This window comes from Portunus trituberculatus, chromosome 37, assembly GCF_017591435.1.
Source record: "Portunus trituberculatus isolate SZX2019 chromosome 37, ASM1759143v1, whole genome shotgun sequence".
Classification (NCBI taxonomy): domain Eukaryota; kingdom Metazoa; phylum Arthropoda; class Malacostraca; order Decapoda; family Portunidae; genus Portunus; species Portunus trituberculatus.
The window spans coordinates 13803309-13828603 of record NC_059291.1 but is presented as its reverse complement, the minus strand read 5'-3'; the positions used below and the strand labels follow the sequence as shown (position 1 = coordinate 13828603).

Here is a 25295-nt window from a genome sequence, read left to right as displayed (position 1 = left end):
TTTTAGTCTCGTATCCAGAACTCTCTAGTAAAGATTCTTCTTCTTTATCTCTGTCCTTTTCTCATTTTTTTCCTTAGCTTCACTTCTTAGCACTTTCTCTTTTTCCCTCTCCTCTAGGTTCATATATCTTTTTAGCCATATATCATTGTGTTCAGTATCATTGGCCAGCTTCCTTTTCCTAGTCATAATTTCCTCTACTGCCACTAGGGATCTCATCCTCAACTTTCATTGGTCTCCTATCCCCTTCACTATATCTTCCTAGCCTGATCATTTCCTCCACCTCCTGGTCTAGTTCTTGTGTGCTGTCTTGATCTTGAACTTGTTTGATAACAGTTTTGGCCAATTTTCTCTCTTCACATTCTCTCATGAATTCATTTGGATTTTTTTTTTTTTTTTCCTTCATCCCAAAAATCATGAAGCTTTTTCTCTTATCCACTGTATCCTGCACTAGGTCTTCATTCTCTTTAATTACTTGAATAACAGCAACTTTCGTGTTTTCCTGAATTTGTCTCTTTACAACCTCCGAAAATTTAACTTTTTCCTCTTCCTGTTCCTGCTTCCATTCATTTCGTAGTTCCTGCAACTTGTTTTCACCCAATCCACCTTCTATCCTATCCAAAATACCATCCTGCACTTTAAGGAGTTTTCGTAGTCTTTTAGTACGTCATTTTGTTTCTTTATTTCTTGTATCTCTTCTTTTAATTCCTGATTGATTGCACTGATCTTCTCACATTCTACCAATGTCAATTTCAGCTCTGTTTTCTGTTCTCAGTCTGTCCTGGTTGTCCATTAGACCTGAAATCGCTTCCTTCATGTACCTTAACTCCCTTTCTATGTTGATCAAGCTACTCATACTACCTCTTTCATCAATGAATCCAGACAAATCCTTGTCCATAATATCCTCAGTTAATTTCCTTAGTCCAACAGGAGTTTCAAAATACTGTTGGTTTTCACACGTTGGCGTATGTTTTGACTTCTCTGTTCTATCTTTCTCGTTCTTCTTTCCGTATATACAATCCAAAACTTATCTAATATGGAGACAGGAGAACCTATGGCCCCTTCCCTTAGGCCAGTCTCCAGCTCCTGTTGTAGCTTTTCCTTGCGAGGTGCTCAGATACGTCCGGTCGGCACGATGTCTACACAGTGTGTTTGTGTGTTTATTTACCTAGTTTTAGTTTTACAGGGCCTGGGCTTTATGCTCGTGTGGCCCCGTCTCCATATCTACACTTATCCAATCTTACTTTAAAAGTATGTACACTCGTTGCAGACACTACTTCTTCATTCAAACTGTTCCACGTCTCAATACATCTTTGCGGGAAACTATAATTTTTAATATCTCTTACACATCTTCCCTTCCTCACTTCTTGCTTCTTACTATGCGATCTTGTGCTTCGACTGGCATATTCTTCTCTCAGGATCAGATACTCATTGTCCACTTGCTCCATTCCATTTATCAATTTATAAACTTTTATGAGATCCCCTCTCTCCCTTCTCTGCTCCAATGTTGGTAGATCCATAGCCTTTAGTCTCTCCTCATATGTCATCCCTTCAAGTTCTGGGACCATTCTTGTAGCCATTTTTTGTAGTCTCTCCAGCTTCCTTATGTGTTTCTTTTTGTGAGGGATTCACACTACTCCTGCATATTCCAATCTGGGTCTTATTATAGTACTTATCAGTTTCTTCATCATTTCTTTGTCCATGTAGTGAAATGCTATTCCAATATTCCTTAGCAAATTGTATGTCTCTCTGAAAATTCTATCAATATGGCTTGCCGGTTCATTATTTTCTTCCATCGTCACTCCCAAATCCTTTTCTTTTTTTACTTTCTCCAGTTCTACTCCATCTCCCATCTTATAGATTCCCACTGGTCGTCTTTCTCTCTTTCCCATTTCCATGACATGGCTTTTGTCCACATTGAATTCCATCTCCCACTTTTTATTCCATTCCCAGATCTTTTTTAGGTCTTCTTGCAGTATTTCACAATCCTCTTTTTGCTTTATAACTCTGCACAGTTTCACATTGTCCACAAACAGATTTATGTAGCACTTCACTCCTTCTGGCATGTCATTTATATAAATGAAAAAAAGTATTGGCGCCAATACTGACCCCTGTGGCACTCCGCTTTCTACTACTCTCCAATTGGACTTCATATCTTTGACTACCGTCCTTATTTCTCTCCCCCTCAAATAATTTTCCATCCATCTCAATGTGTTTACTTTTAAACCACCCTTCTCCTCTAATTTCCACTGTAACCTTGCATGTGGCACTTTATCAAATGCCTTTTTTTAAATCCAAGTAAATACAATCAACCCATCCCTCTTTCTCGTACCCTATCAACTATTCTAGAGTAGAAACTCAGTAAATTTGTTACACATGACCGACGTTTTCTAAAGCCAAATTGGCTATTTGATGATAATTTGTTGTCTTCAAGGAACTCGATCCATTGTTTCTTTATTACTCTTTCACACATCTTATATATTACACAAGTTAGTGATACTGGTCTGTAATTTAGAGGTTCTTTCTTCCTTCCGCTCTTATATATGGGAACCACCTCAGCTCTTTTCCATTCCACTGGTACTGTTCCATTTTCTATTGAGCATTTTATGATGTTGTATATAGGACTTGCTAGTTCTTCCCTACATTCTTTCAGTATTCTGCCTGAGACTTCGTCCAGTCCCATTGTTTTTTCTTCATCCAATTCTTTCATTAATTCTGTGTGTGTGTGTGTGTGTGTATTTACCTAGTTGTAGTTTTACAGGGCCTGGGCTTTATGCTCGTGTGGCCCCGTCTCCATACATATCTACACTTATCCAATCTTACTTTAAAAGTATGTACACTTGTTGCAGACACTACTTCTTCATCTAAACTGTTCCACGTCTCAATACATCTCTGCGGGAAACTATATTTTTTAATATCTCTCAGACATCTTTCTTTTCTCAGCTTTTTACTATGCGATCTTGTGCTTCGTATGTCATATTCTTCTCTCAGGATCAGTTTCTCATTATCCACTTGGTCCATTCCGTTGATCAATTTATAAACTTGTAGCAGGTCTCCTTTCTCCCTTCTTTGTTCCAGGGTTGGTAGATCCATAGCCTTTAGTCTCCTCATATGTCATCCCTTCAAATTCTGGAACCATTCTTGTAGCTATTTTTTGTAGCCTCTCCAATTTCCTTATGTGTTTCTTTTGATGAGGGGTCCACACTACTCCTGCATATTCCAATCTGGGTCTTATTATAGTACTTATCAGTTTCTTCATCATTTCTTTGTCCATGTAGTGAAATGCTACTCCAATATTCCTTAGCAAATTATATGTTTCTCTAAAAATTCTATCAATATGGCTTACTGGATGATTTTCTTCCATCTTCACTCCTAAGTCCTTTTCCTTTTTGACTTTTTCCAGTTCTACTCCATCTCCCATCTTATAGATTCCCACAGGTCGTCTTTCACTCTTTCCCATTTCCATGACATGGCTTTTGTTCACATTGAATTCCATTTCCCACTTCTTACTCCATTCCCAGATCTTATTTAGGTCTTCTTGCAGTATTTCACAATCCTCCTTTTGCTTTATAACTCTGCACAGTTTCGTATCGTCCGCAAACAGATTTATGTAGCTGTTCACTCCTGGCATGTCGTTAATATAAATGAGGAAAAGTATTGGTGCCAATACTGACCCTTGTGGCACTCCGCTTTCTACTGCTCTCCACTTGGACTTCATATCTTTAACTACCGTCCTTATTTCTCTCCCCCTCAAATAATTTTCTCTCCATCTCAATGTGCTTCCTTTTAAGCCACCCTTCTCCTCTAACTTCCATAGTAATCTTGCATATGGCACTTTGTCAAACGCCTTTTTTAAATCCAAATAAATACAGTCAACCCATCCCTCTCTCTCTTGTACTCTCTTGTGTATTCACCTAGTTGTATTCACCTAGTTGTAATTTTACAGGGCCTTGGTATCATACTCGTGTGGCCCCGTCTCCATATCTACACACATCCAACTTTCCTTTAAAACTATGCACACTCCTTGCTGACACCACCCCCTCACTCAAGCCATTCCACACCTCCACACATCTTTGTGGGAAACTATATTTTTTCACATCCTTCAAGCATATTCCCTTGGCTATCTTTTTACTATGCGATCTTGTAGTTCTACTTAAGTTTTCCTCTCTCAACATCATTTGCTCATTATCCACTTCATCCAGTCCATTCAACAGTTTATAAACCTGTATTAAATCTCCTCTTTCTCTTCTTTGTTCCAAGGTAAGCAAATTCATTTCTTTTAATCTCTCCTCATAGGTCATTTCTGCCAATTCCGGAACCATTTTTGTTGCCATTCTCTGCAATCTCTCCAACTTCCTTATATGCTTCTTTTTATAAGGGGACCAAACCACTCCAGCATATTCCAATCTTGGTCTAATTACCATACTAATTAATTTCTTCATCATATCTTTATCCATATAATGGAAGGCTAATCCAATATTTTTATCAAATTATAGGTTTCTCCAAACATCTTATCAATATGAGCCTCAAACTGCCCATGGTCTTGTATTATCACTCCCAAATCCTTTTCCTTTTCCACCTTTTTCAACACTACTTCTTCACCCATCTTATATGACCCTCTTGGCCATCTTCCACTCTTTCCCATCTCCATCACATGACTTTTGCTCAGATTAAATTCCATTTGCCACCTCTTGCTCCACTCCCAAATCTTATCCAGGTCTGCCTGTAAAATTTCACAATCTTCTTCACTCTTCACACACCTACACAACTTCGCATCATCCGCAAACAAATTAATATAACTGTTTACTCCCTCTGGCATGTCATTTTTATATAGTATTGGTGCCAGCACTGAGCCTTGTGGGACTCCACTCTCCACCACTAACCAGTCCGACCTTGCATCCCTTATTACCGTTCTCATCTCCCTCCATCTCAAGTAGTTTTCCATCCACTTTAACACTTTTCCTTTCAGTCCTCCATAAATCTCTACTTTCCATAACAGTCTCTCGTGAGGTACCTTGTCAAAAGTTTTCTTTAAATCCAAATATACACAGTCCATCCATCCTCTCTCTCCTGTATTTTGTCAACCACTCTTGAATAAAAGCTCAGTAGATTTGTTACACATGACCTCCCTTTCCTGAAGCCAAATTGATGATCCGATAATAACTTATGATCCTCCAGGAACCGTATCCAATATTTCTTTATCACCCTCTCACAAATCTTACCGACCACACTTGTTAGAGACACAGGTCTATAGTTAAGAGGCTCTTCCTTACTGCCTCCCTTATAAATGGGCACCACTTCAGCTCTCTTCCACTCTACTGGTACTTCCCCTGTTTCTGATGAGCACCTTATAATATCATATAATGGATCAATCAATTCTTCTCTACACTCCTTCAATAATTTTCCTGAAACTTCATCTGGTCCCATCGCTTTATCATCTTTAAGTTCCTCCAACATTTTATATAACTCCTTTTTAGGTATCTTAATGCCCTCCATGTGCACATTTCCTCGTACATGTGTGTGTGTGTGTGTGTGTGTACAACAAAGAATGGTGGTGGTGACGGTGGTCCTCAAGGCAAAGGCACTAGGCAGACTGTGTGGCTTTTCATCAATTTTTTAACCATCCACATGCAAGCAGTTCATATCCCCATCTGTGGTTGTGTCTGTGACATCTTACTTTGATCATAGTTGCTACAACATGGGAGACAAATTTGCCAACATGCTTCTTTTGATACTAATATTGAGCAGTGATATTCATGGCTCTAGCAAATAGATAATTCATTTCATTAAATGGACAATCTTTATTCATATTTGAATCCTTGGTTTCAATTTAACCTGATGAATAAAACATTATATTGTTATTTTTATGATTTTGTTCCTAGTAAGTTAGTAACACTTCATAATATTATATAATTTTTTTCTCTTTATTTGCTTGGAAAATCTATTTATTTTATGATGATAATTAGCAAATGCAAACACAAAGTATGACAGGTAGAAATCAATATAGGATATGTTTTTTGTCACAGCCTTGGCACATATCTAATTGCAGCACTAGGCAAGGGAATCATAATGATCACTGACCCCCCTTCCCCAGATCATTCTTAGATAGTATGAATGAAGTTACCTTTGGATTCAAATCCATGACCTACAAAACATACATCTCATTTTAAATTATTTTTTGGGGTCTTTTGGATAAGGTGGAATCCAAAGCTTTTCATCTTAGCAACTCCTCTCCTCTGACTGACTGCCTTTTGCCTTTCTCACTGTTGCAGTGTTGCATCTCTTGTTATCTTCTACTGCTATTTTCATGCTAACAGTTCTTCTGATCTAACTAACTGCATGTCTCCCTTCCTCCAGCAGCCTCACTGCACAAGACTTTCTTCTTTCTCTCATCCCTCTTCTCTCCACCTCTATAATGTATGAGTTAACCATTACTACTCTCAATCATTCGTCCCTTTCTCCATCTACCTATGACTAGAACTTATTTAAGAGAGAGGCTTTAAGGTATTTATCCCATTCTTTTGGCTACCTCTCTTTATCCTGTTTGGGGACTGGCACCTCAGTGGGCATTTTTGTTGGTCATTTTTGTTGTCTTTGGTCAGCTTTCCCCTTTTACCTAAAAAAATTAGATAAATAAATAAAAAAAATTGAAAGTGTGCCTTGTAACTCATTCACCATTTGTTTGTTTAAAGCATGGCTGGGGAGGGTATTCTCCAAACTGCGAATGGCCACCGCCCACCGTACTGATGAACGGGTGAGGATTATGCACGAGATCATCAATGCCATGCGGATCATCAAGATGTACACATGGGAGAAACCCTTCACTGCCTTGACTGAGGCAGCACGCAAGTGTGTACCTCATTCCTAGCTTTCTCTTTGGAGTGAATGATATTGGTATCCTGTTCTTTGTTATGAGATTCTTTTATTCTCATTTGGTTGTTTACTGTTGGGATATTATTGAAAATGAATGAAGATGTAACATAATTAAAATTGCATGCAAATTCAACTTCATGATTTTAAAAAGTTTCTGAAACCTTAATGGATGCATTTATCATTGGTAGAAACCTTTTTCTAGCCATGTTTAATTTTTCTACAGGTCAGAGCTTGGTGTCATCATGGAAACAAACTACTACCGTGCTGTGAACATGTCTCTCTTCCTCACTTCATCAAAGGTCATCATTTTTGTGTGTCTCCTCACCTACGTCCTCACTGACAATGTGCTGACAGCTGAGAAGGTAAGACAGGTATCACTGGACCAATAATTGTGTGAAGTATCAACAAAGATACAACTTAACTGTTAAGAGACAGACTCAACTCTTTTTCATAAAAATGTAATGAGATTAACCCCTTCGCGCCGGATGTTAAAAAAGCCCGCCTGTATGATATACAGGTGGTAGTGCCACGCGCCCAAGCGTGGGAAACTCGTGCAAGCTTGTCATACTTGTCGTCTTTGTGTATTATGCTGCTATTTTTTAGTCTTTATATCGCCTTCGAAGAGGAAAGTGGACGCTTCTCTCTTCGGAGAAAAGAGAGAGAGAGAGAGAGAGTGTGACATTTGCTAATATTTTAGACACAAGCGGGACGCATGTAGCTTATCTTTCGAGAGGAAGAGGGGAGGGAGGGAAGGAGAGGAAACAAGAGAGAGAGAGAGAGAGAGAGAGATTAGAAAATTTGTTGTTTTTGTATGTGTGTGTGTGTGTGTGTTTTCACGAATGTTACAAGGCAGGACGCATGTAACTTATCTTTCGAGAGGGAGAGGGGGAGGGAGGGAATGGAGAGAGAGAGAGATGGGAACAGTCTATGCCATTGGGTAATTTTAGACACAAGGCGGGACGCATGTAGCTTATCGTTAGTGATTGGTGGAGACAAGGATGGTGGGAGGAGCACTAGGATTTCAAGGACAGCATACGGCGTGTGTAGTTGGTATCCAACACACTATACGGGACAACTGAACTGAAGAAAGCTCAGAAAAGAAATATGACGTCTACGTAGGCGTCACCGTATTTGCTACTGGGACTTCATGACGCTCACATAGGCGTCACCGTAGTGAAGGGGTTAATAATTAAGGGACACACACACACACACCGCAAAGATGTATTGAGACGTGGAACAGTTTAAATGAAGAAATAGTGTCTGCAACGAGTGTGCATACTTTTAAAGTAAGATTGGATAAGTGTAGATATGGAGACGGGGCCACACAAGCATAAAGCCCAGGTGTGTACAACTACAACTACAACTACACACACACACACACACACACACACACACACACACACACACACACACACACACACACACACACACACACACAGAATACTGAAAGAATGTAGGGAAGACCTAGCAAGTCCTATATACAACATCATAAAACGCTCAATAGAAAATGGAACAGTACCAGTAGAATGGAAAAGAGCTGAGGTGGTTCCCATATATAAGAGCGGAAAGAAGGAAGAACCTTTAAATTACAGACCGGTATCACTAACTAGTGTAATATGCAAGATGTGTGAAAGAATAACAAACAATGGATCGAGTTCCTTGAAGACAACAAATTAGTATCAAATAGCCAATTTGGTTTTAGAAAAAGACGGTTGTCTGTAACTAATTTATTGAGTTTCTATTCTAAAATAGTTGATAGAGTACAAGAGAGAGAGGGATGGATTGACTGTATTAATTTAGATTTAGAAAGAGCGTTTGACAAAGTGCCACATTGCAAGATTATGGAAGTTAGAGGAGAAGGGTGGCTTAAAAGGAAGCACATTGAGATGGATAGAAAATTATTTGAGGGGGAGAGAAATATGGATGGTAGTTAAAGATATGAATTCCAAGTGGAGAGCAGTAGAAAGCAGAGTGCCACAGGGGTCAGTATTGGCACCAATACTTTTCCTCATTTTTATTAATGACATGCCAGAAGGAGTGAACAGCTACATAAATCTGTTTCCAGATGATACAAAACTGTGCAGAGTTATAAAGCAAAAGGAGGATCATGAAATACTGCAAGAACACCTAAATAAGATCTGGGAATGGAGTAAAAAGTGGGAAATGGAATTCAATGTGAACAAAAGCCATGTCATGGAAATGGGAAAGAGTGAAAGACGACCCATGGGAATCTATAAGATGGGAGATGGAGTAGAACTGGAGAAAGTAAAAAAGGAAAAGGACTTAGGAATGACGATGGTAGAAAACATTCAACCGGTAAGCCATATTGATAGAATTTTTAAAGAAACATATAATTTGCTAAGGAATATTGGAGTAGCATTTCACTACATGGGCAAAGAAATGATGAAGAAATTGATAAGTACTATTATAAGACCCAGATTGGAATATGCAGAAGTAGTGTGGATCCCTCATAAAAAGAAACACATAAGGAAGTTAGAGAGAATACAAAAAATAGCTACAAGAATGGTTCCAGAATTTGAAGGGATGACATATGAGGAGAGACTAAAGGCTATGGATCTACCAACCCTGGAACAAAGAAGGGAGAGAGGAGATCTGATACAAGTTTATAAATTGATCAACGGAATGGACCAAGTGGATAATGAGAAACTGATCCTGTGAGAAGAATGTGACATTCAAAGCACAAGATCGCATAGTAAAAAGCTGAGAAAAGGAAGATGTCTGAGAGATGTTAAAAAATATAGTTTCCCGCAAAGATGTATTGAGACATGGAACAGTTTAAATGAAGAAGTAGTGTCTGCAACAAGTGTGCATACTTTTAAAGTAAGATTGGATAAGTGTAGATATGGAGACGGGGCCACACTAGCATAAAGCCCAGGCCCTGTAAAACTACAACTAGGTAAATACACACACACACACACACACACACACACACACACACACACACACACACACACACACAGGGTAATAGAGAGACTGTCTATATGAAAGAGATTAAAGTAACCAAGCTTTGAAATAAAAAAGTTGATGAGGGAATTGATGAGGAAAAGGCAATGGGACCGGATGAAGTCTCAGGCAGAATACTGAAAGAATGTAGGGAAGAAATAGCAAGTCTAATATACAACATCATAAAATGCTCAATAGAAAATGGAACAGTGCCAGTGGAGTGGAAAAGAGCTGAGGTGGTTCCCATATATAAGAGCGGAAGGAAGGAAGAACCTTTAAATTACAGATAGGTATCACTAACTAGTGTAATATGCAAGATGTGTGAAAAAGTAATAAAGAAGCAATGGTTTGAGTTTCTTGAAGACAACAAAATGTTATCAAATAGCCAATTTGGTTTTAGAAAAGGTTGGTCATGTGTGACAAATTTATCGAGTTTCTACTCTAGAATAGTTGATAAAGTACAAGAGAGAGAGGGATGGGTTGACTGTATTTATTTAGATCTAAAAAAGGCTTTTGATAAAGTGCCACATGAAAGATACTATGGAAGTTAGAGGAGAAGGGTGGCTTAAAAGGAAGCACATTGAGATGGATGAAGAATTACTTAAGGAGGAGAGAAATAAGGACGATAGTTAAAGATATGAAGTCCAAGTGGAGAACAGTAGACAGCGGAGTGCCACAGGGGTCAGTATTGGCACCAATACTTTTTCGTATATATAAATGACATGCCAGAGGAGTGAACAGCTACATAAATCTGTTTTGGACGATGCGAAACTGTGCAGAGTTATTAAACAAAAAGAGGATTGTGAAATACTACAGGAAGACTTAAACAAGATCTGGAAATGGAGCAAAAAATGGGAGATGGAATTCAATGTGGACAAAAGCCATGTCATGGAAATGGGAAAAAGTGAAATATGACCAGTGGGAATCTATAAGATGGGAGATGGAGTAGAACTAGAAAAAGTAAAAAAGGAAAAGGACTTGGGAGTGACAATGGAAGAAAATAATCAACCGGTAAGCCATATTGATAGAATTTTCAGAGGCGTATAATATGCTAAGGAATATTGGAGTAGCATTTCACTATATGGACAAGGAAATGATGAAGAAATTGATAAGTACTAAAATAAGACCTAGATTGGAATATGCAGGAGTTGTGTGGACTCCTATAAAAGAAACACATAATAAAATTAGAGACTACAAAAAATGGCTACAAGAATGGTTCCAGAATTTAAAGGGATGACATATGAGGAGAGACTAAAGGCAATGGATCTACCAACCTTGGAGCAGAGAAGAGAGAGAGGGGATCTGATACAAGTTTATAAATTGATTAACGGAATGGATCAAGTGGATAATGAGAAACTGATCCTGACAGAAGAATATGACTTAAGAAGCACAAGATCGCATAGTAAGAAACTAAGGAAGGAACGATGTCTGAGAGATGTTAAAAAATTTAGTTTCTCGCAAAGATGTGTTGAGACTTGGAACAGTTTGAGTGAGGAAGTGGTGTCAACAAAGAGTGTATATAGTTTTAAAGAAAAATTAGATAAGTGTAGATATGGAGACGGGACCACTCGAGCATAAAATCCAGGCCCTGTAAAACTACAACTAGGTAAATACACGAGATGCGGTTGAGAAAGGACGCACTGGCGCCGTTCCGACAATTAGCTGATCTTCACTACGTACCTGTTTTACAGTATTTACAGTGGCCTGGACAGGTAGTGTGGACTCATTTTTTTCATGAAATCAATTATTAAGGAATCATGATTAAAGAAGAGATTCCATCCAAATGCAGACATGAGATTAGGGAAAAAGTGAGAGCTGATGATGACTATGTTGGTGTGGGAGACAGCGCATTCGAAGGTTTCGATGCAGCGAATACTTCACTACTTAAGAGAGTGTTGAATATTGAATGTAAACTAGATGAATTGATATAGGAGAATATGGAAATGAAAGAGAATGAAGAACAGGAAAAAGAGTTTATAAAACTGAGAGAAAGGATAAAAAAAGTGGAAGAAAACGAAGCTAGACTAAGAGCGGAAAACGAAGAACTGAAAAAAGAAGTAGCTAACTACAAGAAGCAGATGGAAGATGGATTCGGTAAAGCCGAGAAAGAAAAAGAGAAGTTGAAAGATCTAGTAAACAAGGAAGAGGAAAGAGTACAGAACGTGATTGAAAAAGAAGTACAAGCATGGAGAGTCCAAGATAAGATAGAGGAGAAGGGTGGCTTAAAAGGAAGCACATTGAGATGGATAGAAAATTATTTGAGGGGGAGAGAAATATGGATGGTAGTTAAAGATATGAATTCCAAGTGGAGAGCAGTAGAAAGCAGAGTGCCACAGGGGTCAGTATTGGCACCAATACTTTTCCTCATTTTTATTAATGACATGCCAGAAGGAGTGAACAGCTACATAAATCTGTTTCCAGATGATACAAAACTGTGCAGAGTTATAAAGCAAAAGGAGGATCATGAAATACTGCAAGAACACCTAAATAAGATCTGGGAATGGAGTAAAAAGTGGGAAATGGAATTCAATGTGAACAAAAGCCATGTCATGGAAATGGGAAAGAGTGAAAGACGACCCATGGGAATCTATAAGATGGGAGATGGAGTAGAACTGGAGAAAGTAAAAAAGGAAAAGGACTTAGGAATGACGATGGTAGAAAACATTCAACCGGTAAGCCATATTGATAGAATTTTTAAAGAAACATATAATTTGCTAAGGAATATTGGAGTAGCATTTCACTACATGGGCAAAGAAATGATGAAGAAATTGATAAGTACTATTATAAGACCCAGATTGGAATATGCAGGAGTAGTGTGGATCCCTCATAAAAAGAAACACATAAGGAAGTTAGAGAGAATACAAAAAATAGCTACAAGAATGGTTCCAGAATTTGAAGGGATGACATATGAGGAGAGACTAAAGGCTATGGATCTACCAACCCTGGAACAAAGAAGGGAGAGAGGAGATCTGATACAAGTTTATAAATTGATCAACGGAATGGACCAAGTGGATAATGAGAAACTGATCCTGTGAGAAGAATGTGACATTCAAAGCACAAGATCGCATAGTAAAAAGCTGAGAAAGGAAGATGTCTGAGAGATGTTAAAAATATAGTTTCCCAAAGATGTATTGAGACATGGAACAGTTTAAATGAAGAAGTAGTGTCTGCAACAAGTGTGCATACTTTTAAAGTAAGATTGGATAAGTGTAGATATGGAGACGGGCCACACTAGCATAAAGCCCAGGCCCTGTAAAACTACAACTAGGTAAATCACACACACACACACACACACACACACACACACACACACACACACACACACACACACACACAGGGTAATAGAGACTGTCTATATGAAAGAGATTAAAGTAACCAAGCTTGAAATAAAAAGTTGATGATGGAATTGATGAGGAAAAGGCAATGGGACGGATGAAGTCTCAGGCAGAATACTGAAAGAATGTAGGAAGAAATAGCAAGTCTAATATACAACATCATAAAATGCTCAATAGAAAATGGAACAGTGCCAGTGGAGTGGAAAAGAGCTGAGGTGGTTCCCATATATAAGAGCGGAAGGAAGGAAGAACCTTTAAATTACAGACCGGTATCACTAACTAGTGTAATATGCAAGATGTGTGAAAAAGTAATAAAGAAGCAATGGATTGAGTTTCTTGAAGACAACAAAATATTATCAAATAGCCAATTTGGTTTTAGAAAAGGTCGGTCATGTGTGACAAATTTATTGAGTTTCTACTCTAGAATAGTTGATAAAGTACAAGAGAGAGAGGATGGGTTGACTGTATTTATTTAGATCTAAAAAGGCTTTTGATAAAGTGCCACATGAAAGATTACTATGGAAGTTAGAGGAGAAGGGTGGCTTAAAGGAAGCACATTGAGATGGATGAAGAATTACTTAAGGGGAGAGAAATAAGGACGATAGTTAAAGATATGAAGTCCAAGTGGAGAACAGTAGACAGCGGAGTGCCACAGGGGTCAGTATTGGCACCAATACTTTCTCGTATATATAAATGACATGCCAGAGGAGTGAACAGCTACATAAATCTGTTTGCGGACGATGCGAAACTGTGCAGAGTCATTAAACAAAAGAGGATTGTGAAATACTACAGGAAGACTTAAACAAGATCTGGAAATGGAGCAAAAATGGGAGATGGAATTCAATGTGGACAAAAGCCATGTCATGGAAATGGGAAAAAGTGAAAGACGACCAGTGGGAATCTATAAGATGGGAGATGGAGTAGAACTAGAAAAAGTAAAAAGGAAAAGGACTTGGGAGTGACAATGGAAGAAAATAATCAACGGTAAGCCATATTGATAGAATTTTCAGAGGCGTATAATTTGCTAAGGAATATTGGAGTAGCATTTCACTATATGGACAAGGAAATGATGAAGAAATTGATAAGTACTAAAATAAGACCTAGATTGGAATATGCAGGAGTTGTGTGGACTCCCATAAAAGAAACACATAAGAAAATTAGAGACTACAAAAATGGCTACAAGAATGGTTCCAGAATTTAAAGGGATGGCATATGAGGAGAGACTAAAGGCAATGGATCTACCAACCTTGGAGCAGAGAGAGAGAGGGATCTGATACAAGTTTATAAATTGATTAACGGAATGGATGAAGTGGATAATGAGAAACTGATCCTGAGAGAAGAATATGACTTTAGAAGCACAAGATCGCATAGTAAGAAACTAAGGAAGGACGATGTCTGAGAGATGTTAAAAATTTAGTTTCCATAAAGATGTGTTGAGACTTGGAACAGTTTGAGTGAGGAAGTGGTGTCAGCAAAGAGTGTACATAGTTTTAAAGAAAAATTGGATAAGTGTAGATATGGAGCGGGACCACACGAGCATAAAGCCCAGGCCCTGTAAAACTACAACTAGGTAAATACACACACAAGGAGAATATGGAAATGAAAGAGAATGAAGAACAGGAAAAAGAGTTTATAAAACTGAGAGAAAGGATAAAAAAGTGGAAGAAAACGAAGCTAGACTAAGAGCGGAAAACGAAGAACTGAAAAAAGAAGTAGCTAACTACAAGAAGCAGATGGAAGATGGATTCGGTAAAGCCGAGAAAGAAAAAGAGAAGTTGAAAGATCTAGTAAACAAGGAAGAGGAAAGAGTACAGAACGTGATTGAAAAAGAAGTACAAGCATGGAGAGTCCAAGATAAGAAAGATAAGGCTGATTTTCAGGAGGTGATTCAAGAACAACTTAAAGAAAAAGAAGAAAATATGACAAACAAAATGATAGGAGTCCTCAAGACAAAAGAAAATCTAGTTAGAGAAATTGCAGAAAAAAAAGAGTGTAGTGTATTTGGTCATATTTAGACCAAAAGAAGAAATGAAAAGAAAAAAATATAAAATATAGAAGATAACTAAAATCACAAGCAGCAACAGAAGAAATATTATATAGAACAACAAAACTTAGAGAAACAGAAGGCTGCAAGGATATCTATATAAAGAAAAATAGAAATGAGGAAGAAAGGAAGAGATACAATGAACTGGCAGCAGCAGTAAGGGAAAAAAAAAATAATGAAAGGTCAGAAGAGGAAAAATAGGCATTTTTTTGGAGAATTCTAGGAGACAGGATAAGGAAATGGTATATAAACGAGAAGGAAGAGAAAAAAGTGGAACAAGTTTAACTAAAAATGATAAAGGCAAGAGACTAAAAATGATGTATACGAAAATAGATGGGGTTTTATCAAGTAAATTAGAATTTATAGATTACATAAAGAAAGAAAATCCGGATATTGTATGCCTGGCTGAAACAAAACTAAATGAGGCAATCAAAATAGACTTGGATAATAGGTATAATGTATGGAGAAAAGACAGAGTGGGTAAAGGAGGAGGAGGAGGAGTCATGATAATGTTAAGGAAGGAGATAGAGATAAACCAAGTGGAATGTGGGGAAAGAAAAGCAGAAGTATTGTATGTTAAGATGCATATTAATAAAAAAGAGTTAACAATCATTGTAACATGTGGGCCACCAAAAACAAATTCATGGACCAATCAAGAATATAAAGACATGATAGATGACACAATAAGGAGTCTAACGAGAATCGTTAAAGAAAGGAGAAAAGTGATATTAGTAGGAGATTTCAACTGTAAAGAAGTGGACTGGGAAAATTATGAAAGTGGTATGGGGGGAAGAAGCCTGGGGAGAAAGATTCTTGAACCTAATGATAGACAATATGATGAACCAGAGAGTAAAGGAATGCACAAGATTCAGAGGAAATGACAAGCCAGCGAGATTGGACCTAGTTTTTACAAGGGGTATACAAATGAATGATGATATAAGATATAAGTGCCCATTGGGAAAGAGTGACCATGTAATATTAGAAATGGATATAGAAGAGGGAAAGGAGGATAGAGACGATTCATACAAAGAAGACTGATTAGATTACAGAAAGGCTGATATTGAGAACCTCAAGAGCTATTTTAAAAACGTAAACTGGGAGGAGATGAAAAACTCAGAGACAATGCAAAAAATATAACTTATTTTTGGAAATATACAAAACAGGAGTGAGGGAATATGTCCCAAAATATAGACCTAAAGAAGAAGGAAAGAAAGATTGGTTTAATGCAAGGTGTGCTAGGGCAAAGGAGAAAAGAGATGGAGCATGGAAAAGGTGGAGAAGAAACAGAAATCCAGAAAATAAGGAAAACTTCAAAACAGCAAGAAATGAATATGTTAAGGTGAGAAAGGAAGAAGAAAGAACTATGAAAAGGACATTGTCGAAAAATGTAAGGAACAACCGAAATTGTTCTACAGATTCATAAATGGAAAAATAAGGCAAAAAAAAACAATAGAAAGGTTAAAAGGAGAGAACAGGATGGTAGAAGATCCAAAACGTATGGCAGAGATGTTAAATAGTAAATTTCAGGAGGTCTTTACTAAGGAATCCAAATTTGAAAGACCACAGGGAAATAGAGAGATTGTCCATATGAAAGAGATTTAAGTAACCAAGCTTGAAATAAAAGAGTTGATGACTGAATTAGATGAAGAGAAAGCAATGGGACCGGATGAAGTCTCAGGCAGAATACTGAAAGAATGTAGGAAGAACTAGCAAGTCCTATATACAACATCATAAAATGTTCAATAGAAAATGGAACAGTACCAGTAGAATGGAAAAGAGCTGAGGTGGTTCCCATATATAAGAGTGGAAGGAAGGAAGAACCTTTAAATTACAGACCGGTATCACTAACTAGTGTAATATGCAACATGTGTGAAAGAGTAATAAAGAAATAATGGATTGAGTTTCTTGAAGACAACAAATTATTATCAAATAGCCAATTTGGTTTTAAAAAAGGTCGGTCATGTGTAACAAATTTATTGAGTTTCTATTCTAGAATAGTTGATAAAGTACAAGAGAGAGAGGGATGGATTGACTGTATTTATTTAGATTTAAAAAAGGCGTTTGATAAAGTGCCTCATGAAAGATTACTATGGAAGTTAGAGGAGAAGGGTGCTTTAAAAGGAAGCACATTGAGATGGATGGAAAATTACTTGAGGGGGAGAGAAATATGGACAGTAGTTAAAGATATGAGAGCAGTAGAAAGCAGAGTGCCACAGGGGTCAGTATTGGCACCAATACTTTTTTCTCATATATATGTGAAACTGTGCAGAGTCATAAAACAAAAAGAGAATTGTGAAATACTGCAGGAAGACTTAAACAAGATCTGGAAATGGAGTAAAAAATGGGAGATGGAATTCAATGTGGACAAAAGCCATGTCATGGAAATGGGAAAAAAGTGAAAGACGACCAATGGGAATCTATAAGATGGGAGATGGAGTAGAACCAGAAAAAGGAAAAAAGGAAAAGGACTTGGGAGTGATGATGGAAGAAAACAATCAACCAGTAAACCATATTGATAGAGAGACATATAATTTGCTAAGGAATATTGGAGTAGCATTTCACTATATGGACAAAGAAATTATGAAGAAATTGATAAGTACTAAAATAAGACCTAGATTGGAATATGCAGGAGTTGTGTGGACCCCCATAAAAAGAAACACATAATGAAATTGGAGAGACTACAAAAAATGGCTACAAGAATGGTTCCAGAATTTAAAGGGATGACATATGAGGAGAGACTAAAAGCTATGGATCTACCAACCCTGGAGCAGAGAAGAGAGAGAGAGAGGGGATCTGATACAAGTTTATAAATTGATTAACTGAATGGATCAAGTGGATAATGAAAAACTGATCCTGAGAGAAGAATATGACATTCAAAGCACAAGATCGCATAGTAAAAAAAGGAAGATGTCTGAGAGATTTATAGTTTCCATAAAGATGTGTTGAGACTTGGAACAGTTAGAGTGAAGAAGTGGTGTCAGCAATGAGTGTGCATAGTTTTAAAGGAAAATTGGATAAGTGCAGATATGGAGATGGGGCCACATGAGCGTAAAGCCCAAGCCCTGTAAAACTACAACTAGGTAAATACACAAATAAGTAAATGCACACACTCACATATGTTAAGATGTTAAAAAATTACTTAGAAAGCTAAGGACAAACTACAGTTCACTATGTGCTTTATAGACCGCCATCAAGTGTGAGAGACAGGTCCATGGCAACATGAAACCTAACTTACAGATTGATGGTTGAGTTGCAGTGGTGCCTTGCAATAACGAACATTTCAGGGCTGAGGTGTCGTGTTACTGGTAATTGTCCGTTACTGAGAGTAGTTTGTCTGTGGGACCCTTCAACCTTCTCCCCCATATCCCTTTTTTTGGTAATTTATTCTCTTTTAATGATGCAAAAAAAAAAATGTAATAATAATAATAATCTTATTCTACGTTCAATGTTGAAATAAAAGAGTTCGTTATTATTTAAGAAGTGTACAATAATAAAAAATTTTCTTCCCAAGAAAAGATGAAGTAAACATATAGCTTCCCGTTTGGTGTAATGGGCAATTCCCATGTGGTCCAATGTTATCCTTAACAAGCATTTAATGACTGCCTGAAGGACTTAGCTGAGGTGACAAAGGAGGGAAGGAAAACAAGCCACCTCTCCATAGATCACAGGCTTGCTTTCTTTGTGTAATCCCACTCTACCTCCCTCCCCTTTGTCTCTCTCTTTCTTTCTCTCCATCTGTTTCTATATAAATAGGTGTGTTTCCAAATTTCTTTAGTTCCACATTGGCACTGAGGTGAAAATTAAGGTGTGTTTTCTATAGAAAAGTGTTCCCCATCCTAACATGGCATCTAAGCAGGGAAATGCAACCCTGCCGATTGTCAATATCTGGCAGGCTTACACCTTATGCTGTCTCGCTTTGCTGCAAACTCGCCATGTGGCCACCCTCACAGCAAATCTAAAGCAGTAATCTGCAACGGGAACAACAACCAACTGTACTCTCTCTCTCTCTCTCTCTCTCTCTCTCTCTCTCTCTCTCTCTCTCTCTCTCTCTCTCTCTCTCTCTCTCTCTCTCTTTTTTTCTTCTTTCTTCTTCCCTCTCTCTTCTCTCTCTCTCTCTCTCTCTCTCTCTCTCTCTCTCTCTCTCTCTCTCTCTCTCTCTCTCTCTCTCTCTCTCTCTCTCTCTCTCTCTCTCTCTCTCTCTCTCTCTCTCTCTCTCTCTCTCTCTCTTTCTTTCTTTCTCTCTCTCTCTCTCTCTCTCTCTCTCTCTCTCTCTCTCTCTCTCTCTCTCTCTCTCTCTCTCTCTCTCTCTCTCTCTCTCTCTCTCTCTCTCTCTCTTTGGGTTCATGGAAAAAAACTGCCATTACGGTCCCCAAAAATTTGGTTAGTATCTGACCGGTCCATTACTGAGAGAAATCAATTACTGTGAGGTCTGTTATCACAAAGTACCACTGCTCTATACAATGATTTTTCAATTTTTCTATTTCAAATGTTCTGTTGATTTCAGGTTTTTGTGACTTCATCCCTGATTAATAACGTGCGCCTTGTGATGACTCTCTTCTTTCCTTTCGCAATTGCAATGGGCTCAGAGACACTTATATCCTGCAAGAGATTACAGGTATGTTCCCTAATCTTTACACAGCTATACACCAATTTCCCTCATATCTTATCTCTCCTTCCTTTATTTCATCCTAATGGCACTACCACCATCATAACTGTCTCTAAAGCTGAACTCTTCTCTCAGACCTTTGCTAATAACTTTACCTCAAATGATTTTGGGCTTGTCCCTCCCTCTCCTCTTCCCTCTGATTATTTCTTGCCTTCACTTGAAATTGTTTGTATTGATGTTTTCCTTGCCCTTGCTGGCCTAGACCCTCAGAAAGCTTATGGACTTGATGGGGGCTCTCCTATTGTTCTCAAAAACTATGCCTTCATGCTTGCACTTTGCCTGGCCAAACTCTTCCAACTGTTATCGACTTCATGCTGAAAGTTTGGTTACATTCAGCCTGTTCCTAAAAAGGGTGACTGTTCCAATCCCTCAAACAACCATCTTATAACTTTAATCTCTGGCTTGTCTAAAGTCTGAATTTATCCTCAATAGGAAGATTCTTAAACATCTATCACCCACTCTCTTCCCATAATTCATTTTCCCATAATTCATTAATGATCTTAACCAAACTTCTTGCCCTATCTACTCCAACACTACTGATATACCACACTATACCTTTCCACATCTTTTCAGAGACAATCAAGCCTTCAGAAAGTTAACACTTCCCACAGGGATGCCACAGAACTTCTGACTTTTGATCTTTCTAAGATTTCTGATTGGGGCAAAGAAAACTTAGTAGTTTTCAATGCTTCAAAAAACTCAATTCCTCCATCTATCAACTTGACACAACCCTCCAGACAGCTATCCCCTCTTCTTCAGTGACACTCAACTGTCTCCATATTCTACACTGAATTCCCTCAGTCTGTCTTTTACTTATAATTTAAATTAGGCACTTCATATCTCATCTCTAGTTAAAATAGCTTTTATGAAGTTACGCGTTCTGAGGCGTCTCCGCCAGTTTTTCTCAAACCGCTCCCTCTCCACCCCTACTAACTCTGTACAAGGGCCTTATCCACCCATGTATGGAATTTTCTTCTCATGTATGGGGTGTTCCACTGACACAGTTTTATGAGATAGGGGGAATCAAAAGCTTTTCGTCTCATCAATTCCTCTCCTGTGACTGACTGTCTTAGCATCTTTCTCACCACCAGAATGTTGCAACTCTTGCTATCTTCTACTGCTATTTTCATGCTACCTGCTCTTCTGACCTTGCTAACTTGCTAACTGCTAACTTCCTATGACTTTACTTAATTTAAGAAGCAGGTTTCAAGACATGTATCACTTTCATTTAGCTAATTCTTTCAGATCTGCAAAGAGACTGGCAACTAAGTGGGCTTGTTTTTCCCATCCTTGGGCAGCTTCCCCCTCTTACATCAAATAAAATTTAAAATAGCCAGTTTGTGATTCTACATTATCCTTAGGTTTAGTCCTTTGACTCAAACTATTTTACCAGGATACTACTGGGTATTGGATATAACAAGTACAGGCAACCCCACTTAAGGAACGGGTTACGTTCCTAAAAAAAAAACCTTCGTTAAGCAAGACTTCATTAAGCCAACCAATTATAACAAGTTTAACCCCTGACTTGAACTTCCATTGAGAGTAAACAAAGCAAGAGTGCATCATAGTACAGTGAAAGGTTTAATGAAAGTAAAAATTATGAAGTTAAACATTTAGGCAGTTTAATTTAATTCATTATAATGTACACTAATGTCTGTATGTACGTAACTTTATAATGTTGATGATCTTAAATTTATGAAGGGAGGGAGAGTGAAATGGGAAAGACATTAACTGGCAACCTGTGGAATGTAAACAAAGGGTGCATCATTGTACCACATACAAAAACTTATGTACCACATTTCCACAAGGCTTTCCATTTTATCCATTGTAGAGTCACAAGTTCAGGTGGTTCTTATAGCTTGCAAGGAAGATACGGTCTCACCAGCCTTCTTGATAGAGTCTGCTGATTTGAAAATAGTAGAGACAGTAGATGGAGTCAAGATGGTGGCGAGCAATTCTATTAGTTTTCTCACCTCTCGTGTCTGTGAGTAATATCCAGCTTCACTTCAAGAGTAAGAGACTTCCTGGTCTTCTTAGCAACGCTAGGCGACATTGCAGGGCGTTTTGGTGGTAAGTTGAGCGAGGGAAGATGAGCTGCTGCTTACGCTGTTATTGTTTTGAACAGGGGGAGTGAGTGTTGTCCACGAGAGGCACTGGTGTATTCAAAAGCCTGTCGGCTTGTTTGATAGTGCTTTCAAACTTGGAAAAAATTACCTGGATAAAACTTCCTTAAAGCGAGTTTGGTGTTCGTTAAATGAGCAGATGGTAGTAAAATGAAACCTTCGTTGTAACAAAATTTCGTTGTGTGAACCTTCGTTAAGCGGGGATTGCCTGTACTTTCTAAATTGTGTAGATGACAATGTTATATGAGATTTTTAGCTTTATTTCTCCCACTTCAATATAACACTAGTTATAGTTATAGAGAGTTTAGTGGTGATGTAATTTGTTAACATTATGGGAGCTTATTGTTTCATTACTTGTGTTGTATAACAACTATGATTCATCAGTTATTCATGGTGAAATAAGTGAAGAGAATATGATTTGCATTCAGTATTTCTTTGATGAAGATATATTAACAGTTCATTGTATTATAGGAAAAGAGGCAAGAAGTCTGAAATTGATAGAACAGACCTCGGTTGATGGACCATTATTATTATTATTATTATTATTATTATTATTATTATTATTATTATTATTGTCATTATTATTGTCATTATTATTATTACAACTATCTTTGTTCATCTGACAAAACTATTAATCCAAAAGGGTTCTAGAATCAATGGAAGTTGAAATCAAACTGGTGGTGTATTTATGTATTTATCAATTTTGACTAACATAAATACTTTATATGCTTGTATCTTTTGTATAAACAAGATTTTGTTGTAAAGATTCAAACTATCCAGTAAGAAAGATTGTTAATTGTAATTTTTTTAAAGTATTTATTAGATACTATTGAGACAAAACTTGATAATGATGCTTTCACAAATGTTCTTGATATCATTACAGTACATATATAATTAGACGTTGTTTTGCAGGAGTTCCTTGAAATGGAAGAAAGGGAAGATACAAGCCACATTGATAAGCCAAACCTTCGACCTAAACCAAAGGTAATCACTTACAGATATCTTTTCATTAACCATGTTTGAAGTAAGATTCCTAATGAATAAAAAGGTTAAATTCCATTCTGGCTATTAAATGTCAAAATATATATATATATATATATATATAATATAATATATATATATATTATATATATATATATGTATCATAATAAATATATATATATATATATATATATATATATATATATATATATATATTTATATATATAATATATATATATTTTATATATATATATTTTTATTTATATATATATGTATTTTTTTTTTGTTATATAAATATTTTTTTTTGACATTTTGATATTTTTATAAATTGTGTGTAATTTATATTTTTTTTTTTTTTATTTATGTTTATATTATTTATTTTTATGAACATATTTGTATAAATATTTTTTTTGATCAATTATTTTTCTAAATTTTTTATATTTTAATTACAAAATATATTTTTTTTAATTTATATATTTTTTTATTTTTTTTTTATTTTTTTTTTTTTTTTTTTTTTTTTTTTTTTTTTTTTTTTTTTTTGTACTTATTCATTTGTTATGTTTTTTTAGATTTAAATTATGTTTATGTTATTTATAATAATTTAATTTTTTGATAAAATTTTTATTTTCTTTTTTTTTATATTTTTTTTTTTTTTTTATTTATTTCATATTTTTGTGTCATAAATATTGTTTATGTTTTTTATAATTTTTTATTTTATATATTTTTTTTAATATATAGTTTTATATTTTTTATATGTTTTTATATTTTATTTTTTATTAGTTATTTTTTTTATTGTTATATTTATTTATATATATAAATATTAATGTATGATATGTATTTTTTGTTTATTATTTTTGTTTTTAGTGTTGTTTTTATGTGTGTGTATTTATATTAAAAAGTATATTTTGATATAGAATTATAATGTTTGAGTTTATTATTGTTTAATATATAAATTTTTGAATGTTTTGTTGTTATGTAATATGAAGAATGTTTTTATATATTTATTTTTTTTTATCATATTTTTTATATTGTATTTATGTTTTTTTTTTTAAATTTTATAGAATTTTTACATATTTTTTTGCCAAATATTTTTAAATATTATTTTTTTTTCTCAAATTTTAGATTTGTTTATTTTTTCTTGTTGTGTAATTAATATTTTTTTTTTTATATTTTTTATTTTTTTTTATATTTTTTTTTTTTTTTTTTTTATATTTTTTTTTTTTTTTTTAAAAAATCTTCTTTTTTCTTGTATATAGTATTATTTTAAAAGTTTTTTTGTTTTAAAAATATAAATTTTGTTTGTTTTTTTATTTTTATTTTTATTTTTTTGTTATTAATTTTTTTATTTTTTTTTTTTTTTTTTTTATTTGTATAGTTTATAGGAGAAATATTTTTTTTTTTTTTTAGAGATAATTTTTTTATTTTATTATTTTTTTTTTTTATTTTTTATATTTTTATATATTTTTTTTTTTATTGTGTGTGTGTGTGTGTGTGTATTCACCTAGTTGTATTCACCTAGTTGTAATTTTACAGGGCCTGGGTATCATACTCGTGTGGCCCGTCTCCATATCTACACACATCCAACTTTCCTTTAAAACTATGCACACTCCTCGCTGACACCACCTCCTCACTCAAACCATTCCACACCTCCACACATCTTTGTGGGAAACTATATTTCTTCACATCCTTCAAGCATATTCCTTGGCTATCTTTTTACTATGCGATCTTGTAGTTCTATTTAAGTTTTCCTCTCTCAACATCATTTGCTCATTATCCACTTCATCCAGTCCATTCAACAGTTTATAAACCTGTATTAAATCTCCTCTTTCTCTTCTTTGTTCCAAGGTAAGCAAATTCATTTCTTTTAATCTCTCCTCATAGGTCATTTCTGCCAATTCCGGAACCATTTTTGTTGCCATTCTCTGCAATCTCTCCAACTTCCTTATATGCTTCTTTTTATAAGGGGACCAAACCACTCCAGCATATTCCAATCTTGGTCTAATTACCATACTAATTAATTTCTTCATCATATCTTTATCCATATAATGGAAGGCTAATCCAATATTTTTATCAAATTATACGTTTCTCCAAACATCTTATCAATATGAGCCTCAAACTGCCCATGGTCTTGTATTATCACTCCCAAATCCTTTTCCTTTTCCACCTTTTCAACACTACTTCTTCACCCATCTTATATGACCCTCTTGGCCGTCTTCCACTCTTCCCATCTCCATCACATGACTTTTGCTCAGATTAAATTCCATTTGCCACCTCTTGCTCCACTCCCAAATCTTATCCAGATCTGCCTGTAA

General features: G+C 36.0%; 1 protein-coding gene across 7 annotated transcripts in view; it reads left to right on the top strand.

Moving 5' to 3' along the window:
• The window catches only part of LOC123514240 (ATP-binding cassette sub-family C member 4-like), a 221907-nt gene that overhangs the window by 139713 nt on the left and 56899 nt on the right, over positions 1 to 25295 (top strand). For all 7 annotated transcript variants that reach the window (XM_045271971.1, XM_045271969.1, XM_045271970.1 and 4 more), the window contains 4 exons: positions 6690 to 6846; positions 7094 to 7232; positions 19718 to 19828; positions 22915 to 22986. In XM_045271971.1, the coding sequence (XP_045127906.1) occupies positions 6690 to 6846; positions 7094 to 7232; positions 19718 to 19828; positions 22915 to 22986 (479 nt within the window). The remainder of the gene's footprint in view (positions 1 to 6689; positions 6847 to 7093; positions 7233 to 19717; positions 19829 to 22914; positions 22987 to 25295) is intronic.